This window comes from Bufo bufo, chromosome 7 (assembly GCF_905171765.1).
Source record: "Bufo bufo chromosome 7, aBufBuf1.1, whole genome shotgun sequence".
NCBI lineage: Eukaryota > Metazoa > Chordata > Amphibia > Anura > Bufonidae > Bufo > Bufo bufo.
In genome coordinates, this window is record NC_053395.1 from 53,280,428 (window position 1) to 53,304,069 (window position 23,642).

Here is a 23,642-nt window from a genome sequence, read left to right on the forward strand (position 1 = left end):
AAGCCACGTGTGTGCTCAGTTGCTAAACTAGTTAACTGCTTCATTACCAGACTGTTTACCCTCCTTACTTACCAGGCCAGTTTTTCTATTGGGCCTATCTAACTGCAAATAACTATTTCATGTCTGAGCCAACCTACAGATATTATTTTTCACAGGACACATTCAGCCTTTGTTTTGTGCCAATAGATGGCAGATACAATCTAAAAAAACTAAATTTGTGTGTATATATAATATATATATATTTTATAGAAGGAAAAACTGAAAACTCTGAAATGGTCACGGAAACAAAATACGTTTGTGTACGAGTCCTAAATCATAGGTGGCAGTGTGTTCACTAGGAATGCATGATTTTGTTGATGCTCTGTGTATTGTATTTGATTGCTGGCGCTCATTGGAGCCTCTGCAGCGTAGAGAAAGGGCTGTGCATGGACAAGAGAATACTTGCTGTGAGATCTTCCCAGCAGCTGCGTTCTACTGCTGCCGGTGAAGTCGTAGTTACTTCCACTTCTGGTTGGACTAACACATTGGTGACTTCACAGAGGAGCACAGATGCTGGGAAATAAGCATTCTCTTGTCCTTCCATGGCTCTCCCTGTCCTCTGCAGAGACTCCACTGCCATGAGTGAGCAATCAGATATAATACATAGAGCATTTAGCAGAATCATGCATTCCTAGTGGAATGCATGATTAGCTTGAACACCCTGCCACCGATTTACAGTTATATTTATAAGGAATCATATTGGTGACACTGCGGCAGGGGAAAGAAGACAGGGCTATCTTGTCTAGCCCTGTCAATCAGAGGGGACGAGGGAGTGTAATAAGCACTAGGGGCATAGCTGTAGAGGTGCTTGAAGCTCTACAGCCTGCACCTTGGTGCTCCAACTTCTTGATTTGCATATAAATAAAAGTACACCTTTCTCGGCAAACAAAAAAAATATTGTTTTTCTCAGCATGGTCAACCTAATGTTTCTGGTTTAATGCTGACAGTTTTTTTTTTTTTTAAGAGTTAGTGGATGTCAATTAATTATTTCATATTGTTTCTTTCCTTTTAAGAATAATGTTCAGGGGTTATAAACGCCCATTAAATGAAGATGATATTTGGTCCCTGAGAAAATCGGACACAGCAGAAGACGTTTTATTAAAATTCTCAAGAGAGATCCAGAAGGAATGGCTTAAGATCAAATCGTAAGTTGAATGAAATCCCATGTGTCTGTATTGGTACTTTGCACTTTGTTCATTTAGTTTATACAGAACTAGTAGTAGGTGTGACTTTTCTTACACAAACTGCACGGGCAAAATGTAAAGTCATTCATAAAACTGCAGGGTCATAGTAGGTGAGAAAATCTCTTAACACTTTTACGACAAGGAACATGGTATATAAGGGTGCAAAGTTGATTCAGAGGAAGATACATCCATGAGATAAAGCCAAATGTCCTCATCGAAGAGAAAAAGAAATTCCTAAAATTAACGACCCTTCTGGAGTAATCTAGTACCTATGGGGGAAATTTATCATGAAGGGATTATTTATAGTCATTTTTGCTTGAGTCTGTGTTGGAGTACTTTATGCCATATTTATCAAATGCCCCATAGTGTTTGATACATTTGTCTTATCCTTAAACCTAAGGGTACTTTCACACTAGCGGCAGGACGGATCCGACAGGCTGTTCACTCTGTCGGATCCGTACTGCCGCTATTCCGCCGGACTGCCGCTCCGTCCTCATTGACTATAATAGGGATGGGGGCGGAGCTCCGGCGCAGCACGGCAGTGCGCGGTGAGAGGCTGCCGGACTAAAGTCGTACATGCAGTACTTTTTTTTTTTTTTATCAGTTTCTTTTTATTGAAATAAACATTATCACATGAACATCAAAAAGGAGTTCTTAGTTTTTTGTACAGTTGAAAATAAGTACAAAAAGATACAAAGATAGTGGTGTACGCAGACACTTAAGACAATTATGGGAAGTCAAGGTTTATATGAACAATACAGCATTGAAATGATTGAAGTACCGTAACATTGTATTCAATGACACAAGAACACCCTCCCACCCACCCCTTCCTAACTTGAGCAGAGAGACATCAATGTCTGTAGATTTAAAGGGTTTTTATCACTTCGTTGCACATATTTAGCTGTCAGACACAAGCGATCCGCTAGTGTCTGCTCTGCCCAACCATCCTAAGATAATTGCTTTTGGGGCAGCCGTTTTGCTAAAAATAAAACTTTTATTAATATGCTAATGAGCCTCTAGGTGCTATGGGGGCGTCATTAGCACCTAGAGGCTCGGTCTACCTTCACAAACTGCCGCCGCCCAGCGCGTCCCTCCAGCCCGCCCATCTCCTCCTGAATGCGATCCTCCTTGTGAGCGCCTGTATTCGGCGCATGCGCAGTGAATGTCTAACCGCTTCCCTGCTCAGACATCTCCACTGCGCCTGCGCGATGACGTCATAGTGCTCCAAGGAACAGGCGCAGTGGAGATGTCTGAGCAGGGAAGCTGTCAGACATTCACTGCGCATGCGCCGAATACAGGCGCTCACAAGGAGGATCGCATTCAGGAGGAGATGGGCGGGCTGGAGGGACGCGCTGGGCGGCGGCAGTTTCTGAAGGTAGACGGAGCCTCTAGGTGCTAATGACCTAGAGGCTCATTAGCATATTAATAAAAGTTATTTTTTTAGCAAAACGGCTGCCCCAAAAGCAATTATATTAGGGTGGTTGGGCAGAGCAGACACTAGCGGATCGCTAGTGTCTGACAGCTAAATATGTGCAACGAAGTGATAGAAACCCTTTAAGGACAATCATACGTTTGGGCATAAAGACAGTTCTGTCTAGGTATGATGGCTCAGCCGTTCAAACATTACACAGTAACTATGTAGATCCCCTGAAGAGGGAGTGTAAGAAGGACAGTTGCGCGGACTCAACCCACCCCTGCCATAAAGATAGGAACTTATTTGAACAATTTTGTTTAGCATATACTCCCCTTTCTAATCTCAGGATTACATTCATCCTTTTAACAACTCTCTCGTATCCAGTGTTCAGCTATTAGTACCGTAGCCTGGAACAGGAGTCTATGAATACATAAGGAGTTTCCTGTCTCCCTGTCCCTGAAAATCCAGTAGCCCCAGTATACAGACCCTAGGGTCATCAGGTAAACGTATCTGAGTTGCCGTCACTATAATACTTCTGACATCCTCCCAATAGGATCGCAGCCGCAACTCCAAATCATATGGAGCAATGTCTCATCCTCTTCCCCACATCTAGGGCACTTTGAATCTGAACGAACACCAATCCTGAAGAGAAATTGTGGGGTCCTATATACTCTATGTATAAGGTACAGTTGTGATAGTCGCTGGGATTCACTAACCGTCAAAGAGGGAGTAAGGGCCAGAATATCTGTCCATTGTTCCTGGGACAACACTCCAAGATCCTTTTCCCACTGGACCTTTGCCCTAATGGTAGTAGAAGAGGAGGAAGTGTCAATAATATGTCTATATAGCAAACATATGAGGCCTTTAGTGGAAGAGCCATTTAATAAATGCTTAACCACAGAGGGAGTCAAAAATCCTCACTCACTTGGGAAATTGTGTCTGAAACGCATGCCTCAATTGTAAATACTAGAAAAAAAACCTTGTTGGGTAAGCTAAACTCTTCCTGCAACTGCGTAAAGGATTTGAAAACTCCATCTGATTGAAGTTGTCCCAAGAACAATAGACCCTTCCTCTCCCATGGAGGAAAACCTTCCAGACAAAATATCTCAGGCAATTGAGGGTTACGCCATAAAGGGGTAGCATCACAAAAGCCAGTAATACCTATCATATTTTAAAATTTAGACCATACTTTGGTCACCAGGGACAATGTGGGAAGTGTAACCGACCGGGAGGAACCTAATTCCCCTGTGGCAATCGGAGCCCTTTGTTTCGTGATAGATGAAATAATAGCAGCCGAAGAATCCAGCTCATCAGTCTGAAGCCACCCTTTAAAATGTTGCAGCTGGGCAGCTATGAAATAGAACCATGGATTTGGTAAAGATAGACCACCCCTCTCTACTTTTTTTGAAGCGTTGCAATACTTATCCTCGGTTTCTTTTTCCTCCAAATTGGAGACCTAAAAATCCCATGTATTTTAAAAAACAGCCTTTGTGGGATCCAGACTGGAGAATTATGGAGAAGAATACAACAACTGAGGCATAAGTACCATTTTTTTTATGAGATTACTGTGACTAATAACTGATAGAGGCAATTTACACCAAATATTAGATTTAGTGACAAATTTGTAAGTTAGTGGTTCTATATTCAACTTAATATAGTCTGTCGGATATGAAGTCACCATCACCCCTAGATATTTAAATCTGTCAGTCACTTGTAAAAGTAGACCTCCAATATCAAATGAGGCTGGAAGTGGATCTAGTGGAAGAATTGTGGACTTATCCCAGTTAATGGTGAGTCGGGAATAAGTCCCAAATCCAGCAATTTCCTGCATTATAGAATCTATGGAATTCTGCAGGTCTCCCACATATAATAACAGGTCGTCCACGTACAACAAAACTCTCTTCCCGATGACCCACCTGAAAACCCTGCCAGTGTATCGATGTGCGCAGCAAACAAGCAAGAGGTTTAATGGCGATTGCGAATAGCAAGGGTGACAAGGGACATCCCTGCCGAGTACCTCTATGTAAAGGGAAATATCCAGATAGCAACCCGTTCGCCCTAATTCTCACAACTGGGGAATGATATAATAACCGTATCCAGGAAATAAAACCCTTACCAAAACCCATAGCTGCTAGGACCTCCCATAAATAACTCCATTCTATACTGTTGAAGGGCTTAGCAGCGTCTAAGGACACCTCAGCCCAACAGCCCCCTGTGTGTACCGGTCTTTGTATGTTGAGAAACAATCTCTTAAGATTAACGGCTGTACTTCTATCCGGCATAAACCCAGATTGGTCTTTGTGTATTAACGGAGATATGACCTTATTTAGCCTATTGGCCAGTACTTTAGCTAGTATTTTGACATCATGTGGTAAAAGAGAAATGGCCCTATAAGATTCGGGTTGAGTTAAAACCTTATCTGTCTTTGAGATCACTACCACTATAGCTTCGCGCATAGATGCGGGCAAAATACCAACCTGCAAGGCTTCATTGAACGTATTTAATAGGTGAGGGAGAAGACACTCCCTATATCGCTTAAAGAATTCCGCCGGGAGTCCATCTGACCCTGGGGATTTCTCATTAGGAGAGGAGCTCAAGGCCATCTCTAATTCTTCTATCGTCAGGGGTTCTTCCAGGAGAGCAGCGGATTCCGGCGATAGCCTAGTAAGCGATATATGAGCAAGATACTGTTGAATATCCTCCTTATTTACTGCTATTCTAGAGGAGTAAAGCTCCCTATAAAAGCCATGCAATACATTTAGTATAATATCATCCTCAATGCAAAGATCTCCGTCAGGAGTCGGTATTGCTGCGATTCTAGAAGGACCTTCTTGTGAACGAATCACCCTCGCTAATAAACTACCCGTGCTCTCATCCACCTCAAAATATTTTTGGTGTAGAAAAAAACGCTTATTAGCTGTATGTAGTAAATGCTCATTGAGCCTAGCTTGCGCCTCCTTCCACTTGGCCTCTACATGTGGGGATGGGGCGCCTATAAACCTGTGTTCCCATGTCTGTACCTCTAGGTGCATGGCCTTAGTGCTCTAGATTTAGTTTTGCGTCTCTGGATCCTCTGAATAAAGAGGCCCCGTACATACGTCTTCATGGCATCCCAAACCGAATTCAGAGACATAGACCCTACGTTGTTATCAAAGAATTCCACAATAAATCTGGTCAGTGGCTCTACCTCATCCAATTATTGGATCCAGAATGGATTAAGCTTCCATAGTGACCTGTTCTGACGACTCCCAGATTCTTCAAGCTTCATTTCAAGATGAATGGGGGAGTGATCAGATAGGGATGGGGCGTAAGTATTCCACTACCGATACATAAGAGGCCTCCAGAGACCCAATAGGCAAATCTATCCTGGACAGGGAGGAGTGAGAGGCAGAGAAGCATGAAAATTGTCTCTCCATTGGAAATCTAACCCTCCAGAGATCATATAAATCTACCTCCCTCAATAGTCTTGCCGATGAGGTCTCTCCAGAAGGTGCCGTAGCCTGGGATGACGAAAACCTGTCTAATTCAGGATCAAGACAATTATTAAAATCACCTACCAACAAAATAGGAATCTGTGGGTTATAAGAGATCCAGTCCAAAATCTCCTTGATTGCCACAGTGGAATACAGGGGTGGAACATAAACAGCTATCAACAGGAACTGTACCCTGAAGATAGTGCAGTGTAAGCAAAAATACCACCCCTCCGAGTCTAATTTGCTAGAATGACATACAAATGGGATGGCTCTATGAACTAGAATGCTAACCCCTCTAGCTTGTGAAGAGAAGGTAGAATGAAAGGCTTGTAATATCCAGGGCTTAGCAAGCAGTCTGTGGTGCTGGCGTGACAAATGGGTCTCGATAAGACCTAAAATGGCTGGTTGATAAGGTTTAACAGCTGTAAAGACCGCCTGACGCTTGATTGGACTACCCAAACCTCTAACATTCCACGCTATAATATTAGTTTTACCCGCCATCACTCAACTGTACATAGAACGGAAGGATAATAAGTAATCTGTCCTTCCAAAGTCCATCGCCCAACAGTATTATATTAAGAAATGGACACTGAGTAGTCCCAACGGAGAGTGTGAGGCACAGAAAGTTTTCCTGCAACCCACAACGTAGAAAGCAATAACAAGCCCACATAAGAAGTAGACCTAAAAATAATCATCAGAACTCCCAAACAGCGACGCCGACCATTAATAAGTAAACATGACAATCGGCTGTTTAGTCCTGTGCGGTATCAAAAGACCACCACAGCAGCAAGCAGTGCCCCTGAGAAAGCATGTTTATTAACCTACATCAGGAAAGGGCAAAGAATCATTTTAACATCGGATACTATCCTGCAGGAAAAAAGTAAGGTTAGTGCAATTAAAAAGCAGAATACTCATCCGCCCGACTGTCAAGGCAAATGTCCATCATAGTTACAGAAGAGCATCTTCAGGTCTGCGACGACTAAGCATCCCCCGGCATAGCAGAAAGACATCCCGATTGTTCAGTCCAGCGAGAGGCTTCCTCTGGCGACTCAAAAAAAAAGGTTTTTACCCTGAAATTGCACACGTAGTTTAGACGGGTAGAGCATAGAATATTGTATTCCATGGGACCTTAGAGTGCGTTTCACATCCAGGAAGCGGGCTCTACGTCGTTGCAGTTCTGCCGAAAAATTTAAACTTTATATCCACCAATGGAAAGATCCGGATGATCCCGGGCTTTACAAAGAATAATATCCCTGTCCTGGAAATGTAGAAGCTTCATCAAGACTGGTCTGGGAGGGCCCCCCGGAGGCGGAGGACGAGATGGCACCCTGTGTGCTCTTTCAATAGCAAAGAAATGAGATAGGGAGTCTTTAGCAACCGTGTTTTTGATCCAATCTTCAAAAAATCGGACAGGATACTGTCCCTCAGCTCTTTCTGGAATTCCTATTAAGCGAAGATTATTACGACGGGACCTATTCTCTAGGTCGTCCGCTTTATTTATCAGAAGTGTAATATTATGTATGACCTTGGTCAAGTTGCGTTTTACCGGTGGAACTTGATCCTCCAGGCGACCCACCTGGTCCTCAATTTCTGTAACTGTTATTTTCCGCATATTTTGTCGTATAAATGACATATTCTCCTGCAGTGATCCCACTGAAGTATTCAAAGTAAGCATATACAGTACAGACCAAAAGTTTGGACACACCTTCTCATTCAAAGAGTTTTTTCTTTATTTTCATGATTATGAAGGCATCAAAACTATGAATTAACACATGTGGAATTATAACAAAACATAACAAACAAGTGTGAAACAACTGAAAATATGTCATATTCTAGGTTCTTCAAAGTAGCCACCTTTTGCTTTGATTACTGCTTTGAACACTCTTGGCATTCTCTTGATGAGCTTCAAGAGGTAGTCCCCTGAAATGGTCTTCCAACAGTCTTGAAGGAGTTTCCAGAGATGCTTAGCACTTGTTGGCCCTTTTGCCTTCACTCTGCGGTCCAGCTCACCCCAAACCATCTCGATTGGGTTCAGGTCCGGTGACTGTGGAGGCCAGGTCATCTGGCGCAGCACCCCATCACTCTCCTTCATGGTCAAATAGCCCTTACTTTCAAAGTTTTCCCAATTTTTCGGCTGACTGACTGACCTTCATTTCTTAAAGTAATGATGGCCACTCGTTTTTCTTTACTTAGCTGCTTTTTTCTTGCCATAATACAAATTCTAACAATCTATTCAGTAGGACTATCAGCTGTGTATCCACCTGACTTCTCCTCAACGCCACTGATGGTCCCACCCCATTTATAAGGCAAGAAATCCCACTTATTAAACCTGACAAGGCACACCTGTGAAGTGAAAACCATTTCAGGGGACTACCTCTTGAAGCTCATCAAGAGTGTGCAAAGCAGTAATCAAAGCAAAAGGTGGCTACTTTGAAGAACCTAGAATATGACCTATTTTCTGTTGTTTCACACTTGTTTGTTATGTATATAATTCCACATGTGTTAATTCATAGTTTTGATGCCTTCAGTGTGAATCTACAATTTTCATAGTCATGAAAATAAAGAAAACTCTTTGAATGAGAAGGTGTGTCCAAACTTTTGGTCTGTACTGTATATCTTTGCTAGTAGGGTCCAGGATCTGTGGCAGGGGAAGGATCGAAGACCCTGCTTGTGCCGCATGGGCCTGAACTGTAGCCGCGGGATGGGCTTCTGGGACTGGTTCTTTCTGGCCCTCATGATGTCGGCCATCTTGGATGCCATGGGCCTTTTCATCAGTCAGCGGTCAACGCCTCATCAGGGGCCACTGCGACAGAAGGGGGACCCGCATCCTCAGCACTGCCCGCAGGAGAGGAGACTCTGGCATACTGCACGAGCCGTGCCACGATCTCCGCCGCTTTTATCTGGCGCGGCGTCGTCATTTTGTTTTGCCGGGATGGCCCCGCCGCCTCCCGATCCTTCTTACCGGACCTTGTCATGATCATGGAGGGGTCCAAGGAGTGAGGAGGCACCACTGAAGCTGTAGCGGCTATCCGGAGCAGAAACCAGGTGTCTAGCCGCAGGATGGAGCCGGGAGCAGTCAGGAACTCAGCGTAGTGCGGCTTCCTACATTGCCGGTCAGGCCACGCTCCGACATGCAGTACTTTTAGTCCGGCGGCCTCTCGCCGTGCTGCGGCGAAGCTCCGTCCCCATTATAGTCAATGGGAACGGAGAGGCAGCACGGCGAAATAGCGGCAGGACGGATCCGATCGGGTGAACAGCCTGTCTGATCCGTCCTTCCGCTAGTGTGGAAGTAGTCTAACAATTATCTAGAAAAGCTGCTCCAGTTTTCCTACTTCACCTTCCTACTGGAGGTAAAGTCTCTGATAAATCTGGGGTGAAATCCATTAACTTAGCTAACCATACCTACTTTCCCATACATATTTTAAAAGTGGAATGAATGAATAAAATAAGTCGCAAAGGTTTTGCACAAGTGAGCCCGAAAAGTCACAAAAGCCCCATTTTTTTTTGTTACTTTTTGAAGCCAGACTTCTGCAGTGAAGGCATGAGAAATCCAGGCCTATAACTTGTCATATAGGCAACTCTTTTAGTAAGTTCATCATCAACACCACCACCATAGCCTCACTGCTCTTGCGGTAAAGAACCCTCTTCTGTGTTGGTGTAGAAACCTTCTTTCCTCCAGGAAGGAGAGAACGTTCTCTTGTAGAAAAATATAGTCCTGTGTATAACTGGATCATGGGAGTGATCTCTGTGTATTGACCTTTTTAATATATTTTACATAGATTTATTTATGCCTGGCCCTGAAGGCCCTCGAAGTCTCGCAATTGCTTGCACAGAATCCATTCCTGGTGAGCTTCTGTACTATACTGCACTGAACAATGAGGTGAATAAGCAATCACAAGACTCGGGAGACTTCAGGGCCATGCGTATGTACATCTTCACTGCCTGGCCCTGTGAGAAGGGGGAAATTTTGCTTATTGGGAATTGGAAATTTATATCTAACTCCGCCTTCCTTTCCTTGTAGTACCATTCCTATGTTGTTGCCTTTGTTTCCTATATAATGCATTTATTCTGTGTAATATATACACCCCTCCAGCAGAGGTCGCAATAACACAGGTACAAGGGCCATAGATGCCTGGTCAGGGCATTTTACTGCGTGAAAAAAAGTTTAAGCCGTACCAATACGCCATAGACTTTTCCCTACCATTCATCAGTGCAGGACACGCTGTGAACGGCACAGGCAGCGCAGCGATGCTTCCTGTGCCTGCAATAACCAATAACAAAGCTCCTTACAACAAGGAGCTTTGTTATTGGTTGGTTTAAGCGGGACTTGTATACAAAAATTATCTCTATGCACCAGGTGCATGTGTGCAGAGATGTCACACCTCTTAACTTATTTACCACATGTGGACTGAGTATATATAAATATAAAATATAACTTTTACTATAATTTCACTTAAAAAGCATTGGTGGTAGCAGTGAGACAAAGACAAAATAACACACCGTATTTTTCGCCCTATAAGACGCACCGGCCCATAAGACGCACCTAGGTTTTTGGGGAGGAAAATAAGAAAAAATATATTTTTAACCAAAAGGTGTGCTGTGGGTTTGGACCTAATGGTGGTCTGTGGATGGCACTATTACTGGAGATCTGTGGATGATGGACACTGTTATGGGGGGATCTGTGGATGACGGACACTGTTATGGGGGGGATCTGTGGATGACGGACACTGTTATGGGGGGGATCTGTGGATGACGGACACTGTTATGGGGGGATCTGTGGATGACGGACACTGTTATGGGGGGGATCTGTGGATGACTGACACTGTTATGGGGGATCTGTGGATGACTGACACTGTTATGGGGGATCTGTGGATGACTGACACTGTTATGGGGGGATCTGTGGATGGCACTGTTACAGGGGGGGGATCTGTGGATGGCACTGTTACAGGGGGGATCTGTGGATGGCACTGTTACAGGGGGGATCTGTGGATGGCACTGTTACAGGGGGGATCTGTGGGTGGCACTGTTACAGGGGGGATCTGTGGGTGGCACCGTTACAGGGGGGATCTGTGGGTGGCACCGTTACAGGGGGGATCTGTGGGTGGCACCGTTACAGGGGGGATCTGTGGGTGGCACCGTTACAGGGGGGATCTGTGGGTGGCACCGTTACAGGGGGGATCTGTGGGTGGCACTGTTATATATGTGCCATCCACAGACCCCCCCCACCCCATAACAGTGGCCGCTCCAGTATACTAATATAAGATGTCTTATTCAATTAATAGTTATTAAACATGCCCCCCAACTCCTAATAGTACCTTACATCCTAACAGCTTCTGTACAATGCCGGCAGGCAGGCCGGGCGGCCGGCGCGTCCCTTACTGACGTCACTTGCCTGCGCCGCCTGCTTCATTCATAAAGTAGGCGGCGCAGGCACGTGACATCAGGGAGTTACGCTGCCGCCCGCCCGGCCTGCCTGCCTGCATTCTACAGAAGCTGTTAGGATGTAAGGTACTATTAGGAGTTGGGGGGCATGTTTAATAACGATTAATTGAATAAGACATCTTATATTAGTATACCGGCGGGGCTATACTACACTGACTGCACCGCCCCGCCGCTATTGCCGGCCCCCAGCTCCTCCTCCCAGTCCCTCCCTGAGTCCCCGCTCACTCCTACATCGCAGCTTGCGATGTAAAACTGCAAGCATTCGCCCCATAAGACGCAGGGGCATTTTTCCCCCATTTTGAGGGGAGAAAAAGTGCGTCTTATGGGGCGAAAAATACAGTACATACATATAAACACATATATTTCCACCATCTAGAGCCGCGGTAAGGTAATAGTGGGTGGGTCTTACCCCGTCCTGTAGATATATGACCAAAGGATGGTGGGTGGCGTCAATGCTCCAGTGTGGTAACAGGCACTGGTGTCCAATTGCTATGTTGGTATTGCAATCTGGATACTCCTATAATGCCCTGGTCTAGAGCCCTCCCTATATGGATGGTCGGGGGCTATTCTCATAGACCTGCCTCAACGACACGGAGCACTCGCCCCGACAGGGGCGACCCCATACGGAACCTGTCCCTAAATGGGGCCTATTCCCTGTAAGTCCCTTACTGTATGGCCCTACATGCCATGTTTCGTTCCATTAAAAATGGAGCTCATCAGGGGCTCATTGAAATCAGAAGGTTTCTATAAAAAACACACAGAAGAAGATACACACAAAACGTGGTCACTATAATGTGCCGGGGTATGGGGAAGTGTCCCCAGCGATACCCTCACCTTACTGCTAGATGTCGGCAGTGTGGGAGCACAGCCCATTCCACTGCTTCGCCTTTTAAAATCAGCGACTCCAGCTGTTTCCGCCTTCCTGCTCCACCCTCCTACGGTGGAACGCACATGGAACGCATGCCGTTCCCATGCGCTCCATTCCACCGGAAGTTGGTGTCACATGATCGCCCGGGCTGCCGGAAGTTCCATGCAAATGTGTCTGAGCGTCACCCGTCGCCAAACGAGAGCCCCTTTTCCAAGATACTGTTTTCGGGTTCAGTTAAGCAGTAGGAGGACAAATTAATTATTTTTGGGCCTGTGTTGCCATCGGTTGTTGCTGTGACTGGTTTCTTAGGGGGTAGGATGGGTTCTGATCTAAAAAACCTTGATTATTTTTATCATAGGAGTTACCTTTATAATTTCTTCTCCCACGCCCCCTCCCTTTAGCCACATTCCTTCTACTGCCCGATTGCTCCTTGTCAGACTCAGATTGGTCAGTCTCCGTTGAGGACAGATCAGTGTCCCTTTCTATTCTCCCTTTCTCATTCAAAAGTATATAAGCTTTATTTTCTTTAAAGTCTGATAAGTCACGTGTAAATTGCTTATGCTTTCTCTCTTTTAAATGATATTGGAATTTTTCCAAGGCTGTCTGGAGCTGTTTTTCTTTAATTCCAAAGTCAGTTTCTTGTGCAAATGTCTGAGTGACCTCAATCTGATCCTTCAACTTCTTATTTGCACTTTCTAGTGTGAGGTGCTCCTGTTCTACTAGAATTTTCATGAGACGCAAGGAGCTGGCAGTTGCTTCCTGTTCCCACTTAGTCATTAGTGATGCATTCCTGCATCTATTGGCTGGTAGCAATGTAATCCTAAGACCCCTCGGTACAATATTGTGTTCCAGGTAGTGCTCCAAGCTCTGGACCTCCCACCAGGACACAATTTGCTCCCTATAAGTTTTTTCTAACTCTCTAAAAGCCGCACTGTACGAAGGGGTATATTTTTTCTGTAGAAATTTTTTCCCAGAAAACACCTCCTTGGCCTCTGTCAGCCAATTATCCGCATTGAACCCAGTACTTAGGAAACCTGCCATATCCATAAATTAATCAACAATTAAATACAAAAATTATCTCTATGCACCAGGTGCATGTGTGCAGAGATATGTCACACCTCTTATTAACTTATTTACCACATGTGGACTAAGTATATATAAATATAAAATATAACTTTTACTATAATTTCACTTAAAAAGCATTGGTGGTAGCAGTGAGACAAAGACAAAATAACATACATACATATAAACACATATATTTCCACCATCTAGAGCCGCGGTAAGGTAATAGTGGGTGGGTCTTACCCCGTCCTGTAGATAGATGACCAAAGGATGGTGGGTGGCGTCAATGCTCCAGTGTGGTAACAGGCACTGGTGTCCAATTGCTATGTTGGTATGGCAATCTGGATACTCCTATAATGCCCTGGTCTAGAGCCCTCCCTATATGGATGGTCGGGGGCTATTCTCATAGACCTGCCTCAACGACACGGAGCACTCGCCCCGACAGGGGCGACCCCATACGGAACCTGTCCCTAAATGGGGCCTATTCCCTGTAAGTCCCTTACTGTATGGCCCTACATGCCATGTTTCGTTCCATTAAATGAAACTTTTTATTGCATTTCCCCTTTTCATCCTGCAATTGGGTGACATAAATGTATTGCTCTGTCTTAAAGGGATTCTGTCACCTCGTTTTCGGTTATAGAGCTGCGGACATGTTCGGCTAGATCGCCGCTAGCATGTTTGCAATTTACCGGTCCTATAGGGCTGTGTCCTTCTATTTAGTTAAAAATATATATTTTAGAGATATGTAAAGGAGCCCAAGGGGCTGTACTAACCTTCTTGGAGTCCAGCCACGTCCCCCTGTGAAGGAGCCCACCACCGCCTATGTCCTCCGAATCTCCTCCTTTATTCACAGATAGATTGCCGTAATCTCGCGCTGCGCGAGATCGCACATGCGCAGTGCCGGTATAGTGTTCCTTCTCTGTGCTGGCATCAGCCTCAGGGAAGGAACTGCGCATGCGCAATTTCGCGCATCGCGAGATTACGGCAATCTAACTGTGAAGAAAGGAGGAGATTCGGAGGACGCAGGCGGTGCTGGGCTTCTTCACAGGGGACGTGGCTGGGCTCCAGGGAGGTTCGTACAGCCCCTTGGGCTCCTTACAAGGCTCATTTACATATCTCTAAAATCATTTTTTTTAACAAAATAAAAGCACACAGCCCTATAGGACAGGTATATTGCGGACATGCTAGTGGCGATCTAGCTGTGCATGTCCGCAGCTCTATAACCGAAAATGAGGTGACAGAATCCCTTTAATGAAAACCTTGGCCAATTTCCTTCTCAGGATGTACATATGGCGATATGTACAGTCGTCGTGGCCAAAAGTTTTGAGAATTACATAAATATTGGAAAAGTTGCTGCTTAAGTTTTTATAATAGCAATTTGCATATACTCCAGAATGTTATGAAGAGTGATCAGATGAATTGCATAGTCCTTCTTTGCCATGAAAATTAACTTAATCCCCAAAAAACTTTCCACTGCATTTCATTGCTGTCATTAAAGGACCTGCTGAGATCATTTCAGTAATCGTCTTGTTAACTCAGGTGACGAGCACAAGGCTGGAGATCATTATGTCAGGCTGATTGGGTTAAAATGGCAGACTTGACATGTTAAAAGGAGGGTGATGCTTGAAATAATTGTTCTTCCATTGTTAACCATGGTGACCTGCAAAGAAACGCGTGCAGCCATCATTGTGTTGCATAAAAATGGCTTCACAGGCAAGGATATTGTGGCTACTAAGATTGCACCTCAATCAACAATTTATAGGATCATCAAGAACTTCAAGGAAAGAGGTTCAATTCTTGTTAAGAAGGCTTCAGGGCGTCCAAGAAAGTCCAGCAAGCGCCAGGATCGTCTCCTAAAGAGGATTCAGCTGCGGGATCGGAGTGCAACCAGTGCAGAGCTTGCTCAGGAATAGCAGCAGGCAGGTGTGAGCGAATCTGCACGCACAGTGAGGCGAAGACTTTTGGAAGATGGCCTGGTGTCAAGAAGGCCAGCAAAGAAGCCACTTCTCTCCAAAAAAAACATCAGGGACAGATTGATCTTCTGCAGAAAGTTTGGTGAATGGACTGCTAAGGACTGGGGCAAAGTCATATTCTCCGATGAAGCCTCTTTCCGATTGTTTGGGGCATCTGGAAAAAGGCTTGTCCGGAGAAGAAAAGGTGAGCGCTACCATCAGTCCTGTTTCATGCCAACAGTAAAGCATCCTGAGACCATTCATGTGTGGGGTTGCTTCTCATCCAAGGGAGTGGGCTCACTCACAATTTTGCCCAAAAACACAGCCATGAATAAAGAATGGTACCAAAACACCCTCCAACAGCAACTTCTTCCAACAACAGTTTGGTGAAGAACAATGCATTTTCCAGCACAATGGAGCACCGTGCCATAAGGCAAAAGTGATAACTAAGTGGCTCGGGGACCAAAACGTTGACATTTTGGGTCCATGGCCTGGAAATTCCCCAGATCTTGATCCCACTGAGAAGTTGTGGTCAATCCTCAGAGGTGGATCGTCGGGGGGTAATAATTCAATTAAGAATTATTAATTATGGTCATAAAAATAATTAACCATAAAAAAATAAAATGTATAAAATTTGTCAAATTCTTAAAATCATGACCTGGTGAATTGTAGACAACCTAATTGATACAATTCACATCTGAGTCCGACTATTTCCTCAGATAAATAAGTTCTTTTTGACGTGAGATGACGTTAATGATAAAATGTAGTTCTGCATTATACAATAATACACAGGTATTATAAAAATATGCCGATTTATTGGTTAAAAGGTTATTAACATATATAAGTAAATAAACAATAATACATGCAAATGAATATATATATATATAGCGTTAATATAAAGCATTACAAGCTTAACAATACATGTGAGTGGAAATAACTTGTCGCATTATAACCAAGCTATTATTAGGTTAGGATATCAAAATATGAACATAAGTTATATACATTACTTCTGTTCAGAGAAAACCTCATGATATCAAGATGGGCATGTCTAATCCTAGACATCATTATAGAATGCTAAATACATTCTGCCCCCCCCCCCCCCCCCCCTAACCAACTACACATCACATGACTTCAAGATGGGCAAATCCATTCAAGGATATAACTTAGAAGAGACAACTGTATCCTTCCGCCCCATCCTGGACTATTTTCACATATATAACTTTGGTAAGAATATTAAGACAAATAACAGGGATCTAGGATCTTGCTAGACCATATCTTAAATGGGAAGGACTTGAAATAAGTCTTTCCTGTGGGAATCCATCACTTTAGCTTGGCGAAGAATGTTCTATCAAAATATATATATATATATATATATATATATATATATACACAATTATTTAATGCTTTGCTAGATTATGAGCCTAGATTCTTCTGCAGGTAGAATGAAGCCTCACAATATCCTAAGACTACATCTCAATATGGAGATGATCAATTAATTTAATTATTTATTTATTCGCCAATCTAGATGGTATAATTTCACCCACACTATCAAATTAGTCTTAATAAAATGAAATATCATTTTCTGTGTCTCTTACCAAGTCCTAGTAGGAAACTCACTTCTGCTCCTAGGAAAGCTGGCTGGTCCACCATAGCGCATCTCATTATGTCTTTCATCTTCATAGACCTCTCTAGAGAGCTCAACTTCTCTCTTTTCCTCCCTCATCTCTTTCTCCGTACACGAGTAATTATTCCCCCCCCTTATCTAAGAATCATCCCCTTTAAATTAAGGATTCCCAATCAGGTAAGGTGGGTGTATTCGCATGCTAATAACACCATGATGTCATATCAACTCCTAATATGGTATAGAACAAATAATGAAATAATATAATATTGTCCATCTGCCTCCAGATGGCACTGCGGTATCGTAGATGAACATCACAACTTTTAAGCATTAAAATTAAATATCTAATAATACGTTCACATGACCTCGTTGACCTTTTTATATAAATCATTGAGGAAGGTTTTTTCCTGACAGTTTTAATTACCTATATCCTGGACTTGTTGGATTTGACTGTCTTCTCCTATCTTTTTGAAATATAGGTTGACTTGATGAAAATTTTTGTATAGCGGCTTTGATGCTTGGCATCGGAACTTGTACATTTCACTTATCTACATCCATGAATAACTATTGTTTTGAAATAACATCTACTCTTCCCAGAAATCCAATTAACATAAACTTACTTCTACAATACCTTCTAAATGGTAAATACATGGTATAACATACATATAAATCGATACATTGTTACACATAGATAACACATTATATGAATTATTGATTAACATATGTTGTAAACTAAATATACCATGCAGAGATATATATAATATAATTATGAATATATAAATTGAACCTCATGCAGCAGGTGTGCCTCAAGGATATGAGTCCTTATCTAGTAACCTTGTTCCCTCCAGACAGACATGTCTTAGAAGGTTGGTTTACTCCTCTAGATAGTCCCATATCTTTAGTAATAACTTTTAAATACAATGTCCGTTTATGTTCACAATTATTTTTATATAAACTGAACTTTCCATGAACTCATCTTGGCTTCCTCAGCCACATAATAGAACTTTGGTTCAGGCTGATTTTATTCTTAAAGGCAATGAGATGAGCATACATTTTGATTATAATGTCATTAGATAATATTGTATACGTATGAAAATGCACAACAGGATGGACAAACAAAAACCCACTAATTCTGACAAACTCCAAGAAGTGATTATGAAAGAATGGGTTGCTATCAGTCAGGAATTGGCCCAGAAGTTGATTGAGAGCATACCCAGTCGATTTGCAGAGGTCCTGAAAAAGAATGGCCAACACTGCAAATACTGACTCTTTGCATAAATGTCATGTAATTGTTGATAAAAGCCTTTGAAACGTATAAAGTGCGTGTAATTATATTTCACTACATCACAGAAACAACTGAAACAAAGATCTAAAAGCAGTTTAGCAGCAAACTTTGTGAAAACGAATATATTTTTGTCATTCTCAAAACTTTTGGCCACGACTGTACACGTCTGTAACACGTGCAGGCCGCAGGATCCACAGTCTCACGTGTGAATGGAATACAATTTCAGACTACAAATATGTATATGTGCACATATAAAGTCTACTGGGATATTTATATATACTCAATGGGTGAATATCGGTGTACACTATATCCAATTATTAGGCATATTTGCGTGGTCATCAGACTGAGGCTCTGGCTGGAAACCATATTTTCCTGTAACACCCTGTGGGTCAAAGTGGTGTGGGTGCAGCCAGAAAGAAAACGAAGCCAGGCCTCAGGTGCAAAGGCACCACCCTTGTTGCACCCAGTTGCTAATTAGCATAAAATAGCCTAATTTCTCCGGAATTATACTGACTGCTCTATGTCAGTATGATTCTGTTACAGAAAAGTCATGCAGAGGCACACAGCATTATCAGTCATGATAATGCCGCGCACTTTCTAACTGCAGAACGCACAATCCCTCTCTCACACGAAACTTGATTCTCTCAAGGGATATGCTCGTGTGAAAGGGCCCTAAAGGGGTTATTCCATGATTTGGCAATGAAAATCAGACATCACATGGTACTTGACAGTCTCTTTCTAACAAACCTAGGACCAGCCCTGAACCTCACATGGATCCAGAGATCTCCCTATTTATTGAACCAATTGTTCTGCTAGATTTATTTCAGGCTGGCAGCTCAGGTGGTGTGTCCTTTCTGCTGCAACTGTAATTGTCACAGCATCTAACAGAAGATATACAGTAGCTGGTGACAGTTGAAGGTTTAGATTGAGCATTGCGGTGGACGAAGAAATAAGGAAAAGGACAAGCAGCAGGTGGCACTATACAGATACATTTTATTGAATAAGCACAGTGGCTATACGACATTTTAACTGAAAACAAAATTTTTATTGAGAAACAAGGGTTCAGTGTAATTGATATCACATACAGATGCATGTGCTTTTTCAACACTTAGTATAGATACATATCTGAAGGTTGCATAATAATCAAGAACATGTACGAAATAGTAAAACATGGGAATACAGGGGGGGGGGGGGCATTATTAGTAGTAGAGTGTCTTCCTTCCACCGACATATAGTTTCATTATTTAAAAGTAGGATTGGTCAGGGGGAAAAACCTTGACACTCACTCCAAGGTTTCCATGTATTAGTAAACTTGAGTGTTTGTCCGGTCTCCCATCCATCCTACGGTATATATATCATCGCATTTCTTTACCCAGACAATAATTTGAGGGGCAGAATCATGCCACCAGTTTGAAGCTATAAGAATCCTTGCAGCTGCCAGTAGTTGTGTTAACAATGCGGAGTTACAGTTCGGGCCTTGGATTTCGTCTAGTGAGTTGAGAAGGCATAACCGAGGAGAAGGTATACCATTGACTCCACAAACTTGAGAGGATTTTTCAGATCTCGTCCCAAAAAGGGAGAATTTTGTGGCAGTTCCACCAGATGTGCCAAAAGGAACCCGATTTCTATCTTACATCGCCAACACACCTGGCTGACCTCTGGATACATTTTGTGAATAACCTCAGGGGTATAGTACCAGCGTGTGAGAACTTTTATAATAGTTCTCCTGCAAACGGACACATTTTGAGATCTTGGGAGTGAGCGAGAGGCACTTCTGTAAGCCATTAGTGTCGGGATCTAGGAGTAGGTCTTTCTCCCATTCTTTTATGTATTTAAAGGGGTTGTCCGGGATTGGGGACATTGTTCTAAGTGTACAACAGTGACACAAATATTACACACATGCCTATCCTACCTTTTGCCACACATGTCTGATGCCCCGTTTTCATATAGCAAATTCTCAGCCGGAAGTGCCTATTTTCTAATAGACAGTGACGCACCAGGTCCCTTGCTGCAGAGCGAAGCCTCTTCTTCCGCTTCGCAGGGAGCCCGGTGACGTCACCAACAGCCTCAGTAATTATTCAGATCGCAGGGAGGGGCGGTGACTTGGCTGGGAGACATTGTGCTAAGCCACGCCCCTCCGGTGACTTCACCGGGCATGGCACTTTCTAATGAATGAAGGGGCGGAGATGATAGTCAGCTGTAACCACGTGATGCCGGTCTGCGCTAGGATCCACAGGGCAGTGCGGCAGGAAGTTAGGCAAAGATAAACCTAGATGTCAACAATGCGTTGGGACCGTCGGAGCCCTGTAGAAGTGGCGAAAATACATAAAAACCATATTGGGGAAAAAGTGCATGCAATTATAAAAGTATTCAGACCAGGTTCTGGTTTGAAAATTGCAGAATAGTTTTTGTTGAACAACCCCATTAATTCATGGTGGGAAACCACAGCAACACCACATGAACCATACATTTTTTCACACTTTGGATGATTGCAATATACCCCTATTTTACCTTTACTCATTGTGTCTCTTTGTATCGTAATAGGTTAGAGGTCCACACAAAGTTCTCTAATGCCAACGACGATAAAGATGTTCAAGTTCATCCGGATGAGACTGAGATTCTCTTGAAAAATCCCAGCATGCAGATAAATAACCGGTCACTTCTGAAGATCATCATTAAGTCTTTTGGATACCACTACCTGTTTACAGCTCTACTAATGGCTCTATACATTACATTCCTCTTCATCAGTCCTGAACTTATGAGGTATTGGCGTGACCGGAATAGCCAAAATAGAGTGGTACCATGTTAGCTAGACAAATCTATGTGATGTTAAAGGAGTTTTCTGAGATTTTATTTTTTACTGGTGACAAATCCTCTGGATAGGTCATCAGTTTCTGATTGGTGGGGGTCGGACACGCGGGACCCCAGCCAATCAGCGGTTTGAGAAGGCCGCAACGTGTCTGTCAGCGCCGTGGTCCTCTCTCTGCTTTTCCTAGGCCAGTGATGTCACGTTCATCGATCACGTAGCCTAGGAGCAGCTCTGTCCCATTCAAGTGAATGGGGCTGAGCGCGATATTAAGCAATGTACGGCTGTGTGACGGCCAAGGCGCTTACTGGAGCACCACTACCTTCTCAAAACAACTGATCAGCAGGGATCCCGGGTGTCGGACCCCACTGATAAGAAAAATCTCAGAAAACCCTTTCAAGTACTTTTGCGTTAAATTGACAAAAGTATTATACCAGTGATATATTTTTTTTTGGTTAGCCAATAAAAGGTATTCTGTTTGCAAGCTTTCATAGCACAGATGCTCCTTCATCAGGCAGTATCCAAATAAATGACTGTGAGAAAGGCACAACTCTTAAAAAATGTTAGACGCTTGTACATGACCTCATCAAGATAGGAATGCAATAAAATTATGTTACAGGCAGGCAATAGGGGTTAAGGACTGTATTACACTGATAGATGAGCTTTGAAATTGTCGAAAAGGAAACGTTTCTTCTGCTCGTCGGGGGACACCGCTGCTATTACATATAGCAATCTCCTCTACAGTATGGGGAGAAGTGATCACTAAAGCCATCACTCTTCCCCCATACAGAATCTTTATTTGCCTGCAGCAGAGCTTGATTAGACGGCACTATCTGCTGCCGGCGAACAATGATTTTTGTGCTTGCATAAAAGATGCTATTGCCTGATGAACGAGCATTTGCTCATTCTTCAGGTAATCTGCGGCACTTTTACAAAGGTAGATCATCACTAACGCTCTAAGTGGAGGTGAAGCTCTGCATTTACATGCATCGATCACCTCCACAATATGAGGATGAGTGATGGCGGCTGCTGCTGTCACTTGTCCCCATACAAAGTCATTGCTCCTGGGCAGTAGAGTGCTATTTAGACCGCATGATCTGCTGCCCAGTACTGCAGGCTGATCAGGCGGGTGCAGGAGCTGCGCCCGCCCAATTAGCGGTAGGGGTTTGGCAGTCACTGATAGCCGGACCCCTGCTGTATGCGCCGGCATCGGTGAAAACACAGATGCCGGCGCATTAACCCTCGCACTGCCGCGGTCAGCGCTGACCGCGGCACGTGCGGGGTGGCCATCGGGTCCCTGCGCTGCTGTGACAGGGACCCGATGGCAGGGAAGGCAGCCCCATGCCTTCCTTAGGCATCTTGGCTGCCTTCGGTGACAGCTTGTGAGATCCAGTCCCCTGGATCTCGCAGGCATGAAGGTGCAAGTGTATTTTAGTGTGTAATACACTTACAGCCAATGCATCACAACACAGAAGTATTGTAATGCATTGTAAAGGGAATGAGACCCCCAAACATTAAAGTCCCACAGTGGGACAAAAAATAAAATGAAACAAGAAATTAAAAAAATAAAGTTTTACAAAAAAAGTTTTAAGTTAAAAAAAATAAAAGCGTCCTTTAAAATAAAATAAAAACTGTCAAAAGCCTTTTTTTTTTTTTTTGCCTTGCATCACAAAATGTAATAGCAAGCGATCAAAAAGTCATATGCACCCCAAAATTGTGCCAATCAAACTGCCATTTCATACCGCAAAAATGATACCTAAGACAATCGCTCAAAAAAAAAAAAAAAATATATATATATATATATATAGCTCTCAGAATATGGAGAATATTTTTTTCCAAAAATGCTTTATGTAAAACTGAAACAAACAACCAGAAAAATTAGTCATATTTGGTATTTGGTATTGTCGCATCCGTAACAACCTGCTCTATAAAAATAGCACATGATCTAACCTGATGAACATTGTAAATAACAAAAAATAAAAACTGTGCCAAAACCTTGCCTCACAAAGTGTAATATAGAGCAACCAAAAATCATATGTACCCCTAATAGAGTACCAACAAAACTGCCACCTTATCCCTTACTTTCCAAAATGGGGTCACTTTTTTGGAGTTTCTACTCTAGGGGAGCATCAGGGGGGCTTCAAATGTGACATGGCAACTTAAAATTATCCCAGTGAAATCTGCCCTCCAAAAACCATATGGCGTTCCTTTCCCTCTACGCCCTACTGTGTGCCCGTACAGCAGTTTGCGACCACATATGGGGTGTTTCTGTAAACTACAGAATCAGGGTAATAAATATTGAGTTTTGTTTGGCTGCTAACCCTTGCTTTGTTACTGGAACAATGGATTAAAATGGAAAATCTGCCAAAAAAAGTGAAATTTCATCTACATTTTCCTATAATTCTTGTGGAACACCTAAAGGGTTAACTAAGTTTGTAAAATCTGTTTTGAATACCTTTTGAGGGGTGTAGTTTCTAAAATGGGGCCATTTATCAG

The 23,642-nt window shown here is 43.2% G+C and overlaps 1 protein-coding gene across 1 annotated transcript in view; it reads left to right on the plus strand.

Moving 5' to 3' along the window:
- LOC121007528 (multidrug resistance-associated protein 1-like) overlaps positions 1-23,642 on the plus strand; it is a 150,252-nt gene that overhangs the window by 41,163 nt on the left and 85,447 nt on the right. Inside the window, exons 8-9 of the mRNA XM_040439516.1 lie at positions 1,053-1,184; positions 20,885-21,103. Coding sequence (XP_040295450.1) covers positions 1,053-1,184; positions 20,885-21,103 — 351 coding nt within the window. The remainder of the gene's footprint in view (positions 1-1,052; positions 1,185-20,884; positions 21,104-23,642) is intronic.